The sequence below is a fragment of the Calliphora vicina genome, chromosome 3, assembly GCF_958450345.1.
Source record: "Calliphora vicina chromosome 3, idCalVici1.1, whole genome shotgun sequence".
NCBI lineage: Eukaryota > Metazoa > Arthropoda > Insecta > Diptera > Calliphoridae > Calliphora > Calliphora vicina.
Window position 1 is genome coordinate 104013908 of NC_088782.1, and position 12862 is coordinate 104026769.

The 12862-nt window shown below is 30.9% G+C and overlaps 1 protein-coding gene across 2 annotated transcripts in view; it reads right to left on the bottom strand.

Moving 5' to 3' along the window:
* The window catches only part of Pi3K68D (phosphatidylinositol-4-phosphate 3-kinase catalytic subunit Pi3K68D), a 67249-nt gene that overhangs the window by 25256 nt on the left and 29131 nt on the right, over positions 1 to 12862 (bottom strand). For both annotated transcript variants that reach the window (XM_065504929.1, XM_065504930.1), the window contains exons 4-5: positions 3529 to 3672; positions 40 to 543 (exon numbers count right to left, since the gene is read on the bottom strand). In XM_065504929.1, coding sequence (XP_065361001.1) covers positions 40 to 543; positions 3529 to 3672 — 648 coding nt within the window. The remainder of the gene's footprint in view (positions 1 to 39; positions 544 to 3528; positions 3673 to 12862) is intronic.

Consider the following 12862-nt stretch of genomic DNA (forward strand, 5'->3'; position numbering starts at 1 on the left):
AAAATCTCGACCCTTAAGGAAATAATTTCATAAACTTACTGTCACAAGTAAATTGTATGGGTGCTCCATAACTCTTAAACTGACCCTTATTAGGCGCTGCCGATTCACCATCTGGAAACAAAGCATTCAATGCCGGATGTACTAAAATTTTAATACTAGTCTCCATAGGATAATGATAATTGAATTCAGATGCTATAATATGTCCCACATTGTTTATCTCATCATCATAGGGATAACGTTGTCTCAGTTCTTTTACCATATAATAGAAATCGAGTAGTTCTAAGTCTACGGTACGTTGATCGGTAACAATTTCGTAAAGACGTGCAGAGGTTTTTCGTCGATCCAATGTATGACTTGCATTTAAACCTGGTATATATTGCTCATAATTACTGGCAAATGTATTAAATGATGATGTGCTGGCTCCACCACTATTACGGGGTGGCAACGGGGGCGGTGGTGACCGAGAACCAGTTGAAGGTGCGGGTAATTCCTCTTTTTGGCTGGGGTCAGGGCTGTACTCAGGACGCCAGCTAATTGAAGAAACTGATAACAAAGAAGAGATTTAGAAACATAGCAACAAATTGTTTATAAAAATTTAAGAACTCTGAAAAAGATAAGTTAGAAACGGCTAAATAGCTAAATTTAAAAGAAAAAAACTTGAAATCGGAGTTCTAATTCAATCCAAAACTAGTAATTCTGTAGTTATTGACGTTATTTATCTGTAGTGCTAGAACTACGAGGAGATGGTATTCTGCGGCCGAAACCCTGCGAATATCGTTGTATTAATGCTCGTGGACTTAAATATTTAACATGCAATTGACTTCTTGTGATATTAGTACCGTAATCCAAAGATTAACAGAAATTGATTTGTGCTGAGGAAGTGAAGAGACTGTCAAAGAGACTGTAAGTTAGAGAAATAATGCTTTAAGTTTCACATTCTTCATTGTTACATCATTATCTGTAATAATTATTAGATTAGGTAGGATGTACTAAGCTTAGATGTTGAAACCAATGTTTTTTTCAGAAACTGTGGACTACAGATCAGCTTCTAGGGTGAGAGTAGATATTGTTTGATTTTGTAACTGTTCTGCTGTTTTCAAAAGTTCTTCCCTGTGGAAAACAACTTTCGGTTGATACAGCTGTCGCTGAGTTGACAATCTTAGGCAGAGTAAGACTCGGGTCGTCCCATAGCGAAGATCTAATTCTAGTGAGAACGTGCAGATATTGATACTTTTTATCTCAGGTTGCCCACAATGATTTTTACTGAAATAAAATCTTTCGGTTCAGTCTTCAGCTTTCACTTCTACATCATGTAGAGGTTCAGAAAATTAACAGAGATAGAAATTAAAAAAAAGTCAGAATCCAATCCCTGATTAACAAGGTGATTATCTCTAAATTCAGAGAACAATTTTAGGCTGCTATCGAGCATCTGTGACATGACTTGTAAGTGATAAGATGGAGAAAATCCATTGCAGGCTTTGAAGCTGTCGTACACAATCTGCAATCGAATGGATCCTGAACAAACTCTGTTTTCTTTCCTCGTATTTTCACCACACCGCATTGTTCATCAACGTTGTGGCCCATCACCATAGTGGTGCAGTAACTCGCATAAGAGGTCACTTCCACTTCTTGTAGAGTTGCGGAAAGTTTACACCACAGGACCCCGCTCTAAGGAACTCCTTGTTTTACTATACGGTATTTTGAGCGATTCTCTGTAAAACTCCATGAAGGTAACGGCTACTCAGATAATTAACGATCCAACTCTTCATCGTGTTGGAAATTGTGGACTGCATGATGTTTGGGAAGAGTGTGATGTGGTTGACAGTTAGGAAAGCATTAGACAAGCATAGATCCACAATGACCGTTCTTTTACATGCTCTATGCTGGGTTAATACCTGTGAGTGCCAAAGGAAGTTATATTGTATTTTGCGGAATCTACTGTTAGTTAGCTGCCGGAAGAGAAGAGCCTATGCTACAGGTGACAAGAAGGAAATCAGCCTGTAAGATTATCCCTTAAAATGGCTCGCCAAGATGTTTTAACATCAGCATGGATTACTGTTGGATCCAATAGGCTTCGATTTTTTGGCTGCAACTTTCTGCAATTTCAGTTAGCATGTAAAGCTGTGGTTTGTCCAAGACTGGAAGGTTTTGAAATTTGCGAACAACACATTGTTTCAACTTGTCTCTCAGGATGCTCAACGCAATTAACGCGATCACCGTTCGGTTATGGAGGTTGTCCTCATTTACCAACCTGCTGATGCCGCGATTTAGCTGGATGATCTACTGGAAAGTGCGGCAGCACAAGAGATTGTCGACCAGCAAGAATGAAGCCAGCGGCGAGTATCGGAGGATCATTGAAGATATTATCGGTATATTCTATGAAGCCATGCCAGTATGATTTCTTTTGGTTGATGTAATTACGGCGTTTAGAGATGGTGGGATCGTTAGAACGATTCAGACAAAAGATTATGTTTAAGTAGTAAGAGTACAGTGGGCATGTCATTTATGCATATTCGAAAATTTTTTCCGCTAATAATGCACCTCTCTGGTCTTCTTCTAGGTTAGAGCTCTATTCCATTCCAACGTTTCTCCAATTCTTCCAAAAAATAAGATTTGTTGAGGTCCTCGAAATAGGTATTTGTTTATGAGATGATTTCATGAGGGATGAGGGAGCAATTCGTTGCATAATTCATGGATTTTTGCCATGGAAACTGCACATGTGAGCAAACGCGGCACACATCTTCCGGAAAGCTTTCTCGTAACCAAGTGATCATTCAAAATTGAAACCACTGAGACATGTGAGATGCCTATGGCTTTTAAAATCTCTCGCAATTTTAATCTTCGATCGGCCAACACCATTTTTTCAAATGTTTCATCTCAACTGGCCATCCAGAACGTGATTCTACGGCAACAACGAAATTCACTAAGCCACTTTTTTACCATTGAAATTGATGGTGCAGACTTCCCATAGTATTTATCAAGCTAAGCCTTGGTTTGAGTGATGTTTCTTTTCCGCCAAAAATAATGTTTAATGAGCACATGAAATTCAATTTTTTCTTCAAGTTATGCGTTAGTCTGCTCTCAATGGCTTGTAAACACAAACTAAATGATGCAGTTTGTTCAAATTTTGACAGGAGTCAACTAACAGATGCCTGTTGATAGCAGCAGTGTTTCTCTTTCAGTTAAGAGGTGGGAAATTCAAAAAGTCACGAATTTATTAACACGACCTCGTGTAATATGTTTTGAATAACTTTTTTGAAACTAAACAAATTCTAAATTTTATTTAAAAATAAATCACTTACAACTTAATTTCTTAGATAAACCAGAACTCATTACAAATTTCAAAGTAATTTAAACGGATCAACGAAAATTTATGCGTGCGCGAAATTTTGAAAATTTCGTTCGTACTACACACAAAAAAAAAACACATTTCGACATAAAATTAATATACAAGTAATAAACACATATTCACATATTTTTTTCAAATTTTTTTTTTTTTATTTTTTTTGTTTTCTGAAAAAAACTTACCATTCGGACTAACGGCTGATTTATCCAATTTATTGACAGCTTCATAGACAGGATCTGAATACTGTGTACTGCCACCACTATACAAATAATCGAAGGGATCATACTCCGCATAAAATGAAGTACAATCCGAGGCATTATCGTTGTCTGAAAATATTGAATGTAGCATTTAGAATATATGTATGTAGAATAATTCAAATACGATGCAAAATATAATTATTGCTTTTTTATTTTTATTTTTGTTATTGTTCTTTTTTGTTTCTATTTATTTATAATTGTTGTGATTAAAATTAGAAAGAATACACAGACACACACATTCAGTTCAATTTTCTAATAGTATTTTAATATGCAAAAATAAAAAGTTATGAATCAAACAAAAAAAAATAGGAATAAAAAAATAAATAAATCGAAAAGAATTCTTCAAGTTGTTGTTTTTAAATCGTTTATGTATATTGTTTATAAAAATAAAACGCGACACTATAAAGAGGCACCAAACAACACACAAAATTAATAATAAATATAATAAAATAAAAAAATATATATAAAAATTTGTTTTAAAGCGGCCATGATGATGCTGGCTGGTTGGTTGGCTACAACATGATTTCGTCATTTCATAAAGATTATTTTAAACAAATTTCTTTTTAGACGTTTTTTTTTTTTTTGTTAATCAGTTTTAGCCTAAAGATCACCAAGCTAGAACACGTCGACGTCAACGAAAACACTAAACGCCGCTGACCACAAACTGAGCAGAATGCACAAATGTTTGGTGGTGTTTATTTGGATGAGCTACATCCCACACTTGTTGTTGTTATTGTTTTTTTTTGGTTACCCATGAATACAACAACACAGCAAAACATGATTTCTATAGGAATTTAATAATTAATAATTTTAGTTTTAGTTTTTATCAAAAACAAACAATAATTTTGAGAGATAAAATTGTTTTATTTTTATTTATTATTAATTAAATTATATAGTGATTTTGTGCTAATGGGAAACGAGCCACTGAGTCTGAGCGTAACAAAAACTAAATGTTTGAAACTATTAGTAGAAAACTGGAAAAACAAATCTAAAACATTAGATAGATGTATAAGCTCCCGGTTAAATACAGCAATGTTTGCCAAAATAGCACTATATGAAATATTGAGCATACGAAATGTTTTGTGGAAAAGAGTTTGTAAAACATAAGGAATAAATGTTTTGTTTCGAAATAGCAAAATTACAAAAATATTAAAAAATATACCGTATCTGACAAGTAGGGTTGTCAATTTTTCGAGTTTTATTTTAATCGAATAAAAGTTTATAATTTTTTAATCGAACGAATAACGAGTAAATATTACTCGAATAATTTAACAAAATATATTTTAAACCAGAAAAATGTTAATACTTTATTGCGTGTTTGACTTAAAAATGCGTGATTTACAATCTTTTGAACACAGTTGTTGCTTTTAATAACATATCGAGCCCTTAGCGCCAAATTATCGTAAGCGACATTTTCTAAATTTTTTTTTATTGCAAAAATTAAAATTTTATGGTCCGACTGATGTTTTAGCGTTCTCAGAATATCAAAATTGTTAATTACGTCAAAATTATAGGGGGTAAGATTTTATCGTAAGTCAGTGTTTACATTTTACAGTAAACGAATTTTATCGTAAGCGACACATAATGGTATAGAAAAAAAAGAGAGAAATAAATCTGTAACTTCTAAATGGTTTGATTGATTTGAATGAAATTTCACATGCGCAAAGAAGAAGTGTTCTCCACTTTAAGTTCTGAACGTGGACCTCATTTGCCCACCAGGGCCGCGACCAATGGTCCTCAAAGTAGGACACCTCGGCTATATAACATTATTAAAATTATCCTATTTCTTCGTTTGTGTTCCGATTTCAAAAAAATTACACACATAAAGTCTTTTCATTGTGTGCTACAAAAGACCTAGTCGTAGCTATCAATTGTCTCTTATAGCTTAGGAGATATTCGCATTTGAAAGTTAAATTTTCAACATTTTTACCCAATCTACTCCAGTTTTTTGATAACAGCGTATCCAAATATTTTTCGATTTTCTCCAGTTTTCCTTCATTGGACAAACAACATACGTATGTGTCAAATAAGAAAAGAACTGTTTAAAAATAATGACTAAGTCCAAAGTTATGTGCATTTCAATTTAAAAAATTTTGAAAAGCCGATTTTTCGCTAATATTTTGGGAAAAAATAACTTTTTCTTTTTAAGTTATCGCAAAAAATTTCTAAGAGGATGTATAAGGAATTTATACTTTCTGAAAGCTAAGTTTTCATAAAATATTTTAAAAATAAAAATTTTTGTTACCGAGGGGACCAGGTCCATTCAAAAAACACCAATTTTTTTATGTAAAATTAAACTTTAGGGCAAAAATTCTCCAATCGCATATTCGATATCTAAATATAATTACCGATTTTAGATGGCCCAATATGTTTTTAATTATTTTGTAAAGGATTCCGATAACTTCTACCCTGGTATGGATATTATAGCCAAAAAACTAAAAATTTCCATTTTTGGGATTTTTCAACACTTTTTTGGGAATTGCGGGATTGCTGATAATAAATTTCAAAATTCGTTTTTATTTTTCCATTTTAAATAGAAAATTTTACATAACTGTGAAATTTCATTAAAAACTATTCATAAATAAATATTTTATTTCAATTCGAAAAATTTATGTATATCTATGCAAAAATTCAATAAAAAATATTTTTTGTCATATTTTTCAATAAAGTATTCCATGAATTTTTAATTGTCAAAAGTTATAAATATTTTTGAAAAATAGACAAATAGCTTGAACGAAATTATAATATATTGCATCATAAAATTTTTAATTCTATGTATAAATTTCAAAATAATCGAAAAAACCTTCTCCTGTAAAATTTGTGTTTTGTCGCTTACGATAATTTGGCGCTAAGGGCTCGATATATGTCATTTTGAAGGATAAATATCTCAGTCAGAATAAAGACTTAGTTATTGAACATTATAGTGTTATATTATAAAAATGTCGAATTTTGTACCAAAAAAAAAAACAAGTGCCACTGAAGTTTACCGATTGCTCACCAAAGCTTATGGTGAATGTATTACATCGGTTTCAATGTGCGAGAGATGGTTTGTCCTGTTCAGAAGTGGTGATTTTGACAGGGAACACAAAGATTACCCGGGACAGCCAAAAAAGTTTGGACACCAAAAATTGCAGGCATTACTCAACAAGAGCTTGCAAAATCAGTCGGCTCAAGCTACTCAAGCAGCAATTTCAAAACGTTTGCGAGCAGCAGGAATTGGGTACCATGCGCATTGATGCCGAGAGCCATTGAAATACGATTTTGAATAACCGAAATGATGTTTGAACTCTATAAAAGGAAACCATTACTGGTGATGAGAAATGGATCCATTATGATTACCCGAAGCCCGATTTTTGGTCTTATAAAAAAAATTTCAAGTCAATATCTCAATTAGATTCAAAAATATGCCACTTTAAAACTCCTTCCTTCAAAAATATTGCACTTTTTCATTCTATTTTATTTAACTACAATATAAAACAAGTAAGAGAGCAATATTCGGCTGTAGAGAATCTTATATACCCTTCACCAAATTATACTTCAAAATAAAAATTTTAAATATTTTTAGGTAAAGAAAATTTATTTTTTTTTTGTTTTTTTTTTTCATTTTTTGAAAAAAAAAATTTTCGATTGTTATTTAAAAATTTTTTAAATTTAAAAAAAATAATTTTTTAAGTTATAAATTTTTTTTTTTAAATTTAAAAAAAAAGTTTTGCGTTAAAAATATTTTTTCCGATTTTAACCCATTGTAGGTCGAACTTACTAAGGTCTTATATACGTCGTTTCAAAGGTCTTTGAAATATCTATCATTAGATATCCATATTGTCTATATTAATGACTTAGTAATCCAGATATAGGTCAAAAATCGAGGTTGTCCTGGTTTTTTCCTCATATCTCAGCCATTAGTGGACCGATTTTGCTGATTTTAAATAGGAAACTTTTCGAAAGCATGTCTGACAGAATTATTGAAGATTTGGATCCCGAAGATATCAGGGGTCTTCAGAAAATTGATTTCAACAGACCGACAGACAGACAGACAGACGGACATGGCTTAATCGACTCCGCTATCTATAAGGATCCAGAATATATATACTTTATAGGGTCGGAAAATTATATTGTGGAAATTACAAACGGAATGACTAACTTCTCACGATGGTGAAGGGTATAAAAATGCAATATTTTTGAAAGACGGAGTTTTAAATTGGCATTTTTTGAATCTAATTGAGATATTAACTTGAAATTTTTTTTGTTCGGAATAAATGTGAATCAAATTGTTTCTAATATTTTCAAACCTATTAAAATTTTGATACAAATTTTAGTTTTAAAAACTTAATAAATATGCAATAAAATCTTTATTTATTAACGGAACTTAAAGAAATTTTCAAAGTTTTTTTTAAATTTGTCATTCTAAATAACAAAGTGTAAAAAGGTCAAAGGGAATCCCGCAATTCCTAAAAATTGGAGCTAAATTCCCAAATATGGTATTTTTTAAAATTTTGCCAATAGGGTCCACATTTCTTTCGGGGCTGCGAAAATACTATGGGGATAAATAGGGAACACATCAAGGTTTCCAAATCTGTTTTCCATTTTCTGATCCCAGCTTTGGGATTTTAGGACCCAAAGTGAAAATTTTAATAAAAAATAGGTCAAATTCCGAAGGGCATAGGGGCGACATATTTGAAAAACAGAACATGTTTTTTATACAAAGATACATTACAAAAAAACATAAAATTGTTAGATATTCTTAAAGTTAATAAACTTTATAAAACTTAATAAAAAAATATTTAAGTCACCTTTTCGACCAAAAAACTGAACTTTTAAATTGAAAATCGTTTATTTTTGGATCAGTCTTATTTTCGTGAGTTATTTTTTGAAGTGGGTCATAGCTCCCACTATGACCAATTATAGACCGATCGCCCCAAAATAAAGTTGCGTGATCTATTTCTATATGCAACTTATTTATGTTAAATTTTATTGGATACCAACTTTTTTAAGAATGTTGTTAGACCTTATATAAGAGCTATGCTCAATTATGAATCTATCAGTACAAAATCATTAAATGTGATTTATTTTTTATAAAGAACTAATTTGTGGTGATACCTATTTAAATTATGACCTATTAATTGAATATTTAGCAAAGTTTTCATTTTATTGTCAATCACTATATACATAGTTACTTACTTCTTTAACCCCAGGTAAAGCAAGATGTAGTCAGTTGATATTTTTGCACTACTAAGTCTGGAGGAAATAGCTATTTTATAGTTTATAATTGAAATTTACCATTTCAGCTACGAAATCAAATAAAATCTATTATAACAATGCAAAACTGCTTAGGGGTTTGACTAATAAACATAGGTTCAAACCAAGTCGATTTATCAATATTATATTAGATTAAAACTGCATCACAGCATTATTACTGATTTTTATGATGAAATATCAGATATATCACCCCGTCTACAATAGGCATGAAATGCTGTTAAAACATGATGTTAAGACTTCATGTTAAATTATTAATATGTTAATGGTGGAGTATCGTACTCATGTCAATATTAAGATATTTCATTATTTTTTGATTGTCAGCGAAGCAAATTCTATAAAACATGGGAACTGTTCGTATAATCCAATGATTTTAAAAGTTTCTTCAACGTTAGCATCCATTTTTATTTATTTTTTATTTTATAGAATTACAAAGCCAATCAATTTTTACACAATTTTCCACATTATTTTACAGCATTTATTTGTTTGTTTGTCGAATGAAAATTGTAAATGAAAAAAAAGCAACAAAATGGCTGCTGTCAAGCTTAAACGTCATTTCATGTTATAATAGAGTTGTTAAAACACATGGTTTAACAACCATGTTAAAACATGAGAAAAGCGCTAACATGATGTCTCTATACCTAACACTAACATCATGTTAGTGTTAATGTTTAGCATTTCATGCCTGTTGTAGACGGTGTGTATCGCACATCCAGTTCAAAAGTGACACAACTCGAAATTTTAATTTTTCTGAAATCGAAAATAAATATGTACCAATTGAAACATAATGAAAGACATTAGTGTTTTTAGCCACAGTTAACATCAGAATATACTGATATCTTTTGTACAGATAAACAAGTGTATTGTGCATAGTTTAAGCGTAAAATTAATTTTTCGGGTTATATAACCCGACAAATTAATTTTGAGTTGTGTCACTTTTGAACTGGGTGTACGATATGTATTGATAATATAAGGCATATATGGCTAAAAAAATACATAAATATAACCTTACTGTAATTTATATTCCATATATTTATATTTAAATACGGAATTTATATATTAATTGAATGACTTGGATTCTATTTTAAGTAAATAAAAACAGTGTCATCTTCCATTACTTACTTTTGCATATTGTTGTATGTGAAGAGATTTCGTATATAGGACAAAAACATAAATACATTGCACGTTGAGGTGAAATTTGTTAAAATCTGACTTAAATGAATTCCACGATTTTGGATTAAGTGTTTGTTATCACTGAAAAGATAATTTTATCTACATTTCAAATATATTAAAAGATGATGACACTTCAAGCTAAGTTATGAACAAATTATTTATAATCCTTAAAAATATTTAGTTATTTTTAAACGATTAAACAATAAAATTTAGAATATTCTTGAATTTAAAAAAAATACGGTTTCTAGTAATATTATACAATATATGTATATTAATGGCCTTATACCTTTTTAAATTTATTACAGGTTTATAAAACGAATTTTTTATGGAAATTTTGTTTTATAAACCTTATATAAAAATTGATTATGAATTTTTTATAAATAATTTAATATTGATTTAACTTTACTAAGAACTACATAAGGAGTGAGTTGGAAAACTTTTTTCTTTAAAACTTTTAACCCAAGTATTACATAAGTTTGTCATTCCGTTTGTAATTTCTACAATATAATTTGAAATCAATTTTCTGAAGACCCCAGATATCTTCGGGATCCAAATCTTCAATAATTCTGTCAGACATGCTTTCGAGAAGTTTCCTATTTAAAATCAACAAAATCGGTTCACAAATGGCTGAGATATGAGGAAAAAACCAGGACAACCTCGATTTTTTATCTATTTTTGGCCTATATCTGGATTACTAAGTCATTAATATAGACAATATGGATATATAATGATAGATATTTCAAAGACCTTTGCAACGACGTATAAAGACCATAGTAAGTTGGACCTACAATGGGTCAAAATCTGAAAAAATATTTTTTAACCCGCATTTTTTTTTTCACCAAAAAAAAATTTTTGAAATAACAATTTCAAAAATTTTTTTTACAAAAAATGAAAAAAACAACTTTGGAAAAAAATTGTTTACCTAAAAATATTTAAAATTTGTATTATAAAGTATAATTTGGTGAAGGGTATATAAGATTCGGCACAGCCGAATATATCTCTCTTACTTGTTTTTTGATCAAGTTACCTTTGAAAAGTATGACAGTTATTTTAATGTCAATTATGTTAATTTGTTGTTAATCTGATTAAAATGAGTGAGGAAAAAAAGTGCATACAAAAAGTTGGACAAAAAATCAAAGGTTTGCCGTAAAACTGATTCCAATGTTATTAAACAGTATCGGGAAAACTTATCCGTTGATAGAAAACCTGCTTCAGGTAGAAGGAATAGTCCACATGATGTTTCTAATGCCAATAAATAGAAAGCATTTTCAAAAGAGCTCAAAACACATCCGGAAGGAAAGCAGTCCGGTTAGCTCAGTGCTCGGACTATTTGGTACGAAAAGTTAAAACCAATGCAGGTTTAAAAACATAAAATGTTTTTAGGGAACTCTGCTAAAAATTTAGAGGCCAAAGACAGAGCACTGAAATTGAAGTCAAATTTTATAAAAAAAAAATATACCTTCTGCTTAATGGATGATGAAAGGTATGTTCTGGAAAATTTCGCAGCTTCCGGGTAAATATTTTTATTTTGCTGATGCTCTATTGAATGTTGTAGAAAAGATTAGGACCCATAATCAGAAAACGTTCCAAAAAAGTTATTGGTATGGCAAGCAATATGCAGTTGTGGCAAAAGAAGCCAAACATTTTTTACAAAGGTCTCTATAAATACCGAAATTTACATCAAGGAATGTTTCCATTCATAAGACGTCTTAATGTGTCCACTTATTTTTGGCATGATGTCACTAGGGTAAGCAATGTCTTGAGTGATACAAGAACAATAATGTGGTATTTGTACCAAGAGAGGCAAATCCTCCAAACTGACTGGAGCTAAGGCCAGTGGAGAACCTGCCCAGCGTATCGACATAAGAGGCTCATCATTGAATTCTCCTTCTTCTTGCAACAAATCTTATAGATGTCAATAGATGGGGTATTTAATCTATTTGACCCTATTCACATATTCCTTACTTCAGAAATTTTTAGATGGAATTTTGTAAACAATAAACATCTGTTACGAACAAAATCAACTATTGTGAATGAAAAGTTCAGGGGAATATCACGATAGCAATTTTCCCTTCGAGGGAAATGGATATTTCATGGGAACATAAATTTCACATGTTTTTCATGATAGGGGTGCATGTGTTTATTCAATAAATCTTGAATGATTCAATCAATTTAAAAACCCAGCGTTGATGGACGTCGCTGTTGCCGAGAATTGACGTCTCACGATCGACAGTAAAAATAATATCTTCCCAGTATGGTGGTGAAGGGTATAAATATGTATCAACAGCTATTTCGATTGAAAAAAAATTATACAAGGTTAAAGAGGAGTAGCAAGTTTTCTGTTCGAATAGTGGATAAGATACATGGTGACAAAGATGACTTCTTGATGTCGTAAGATCTAGAAATATGGATGATTTCTATGTAGATTATAGTTTAAAAGATATTTATATCTGAATTTTGAAAGTTCTGTTTATAAATTTTGAACAATAAACTTGAAAATATATTTTATTTGACACCACCAATGACCAAATTCAACGTCCAGCACTTTACACTTAAACTTTTTCGAAAAAGAAACCGATTTTTAGTCGATTTAATTTCACTACGCCTAAATTTGGGGATTTCACACAACCTATTCTACTGTGTTCATAAAAACTGTGCTATTCGTATATTCAGTACTGTTTTAAAATATGTACGACTATTCACATCATTTAAATTAGTAATACCCTACGCTAACAATTAAGTATTGAAAATATGTAACGTAAATATTTGAGTTAGAAACCATTAAAATATAAATATTTTTTTTATCCATTTCAAAGAATTTTTATTTACTCAA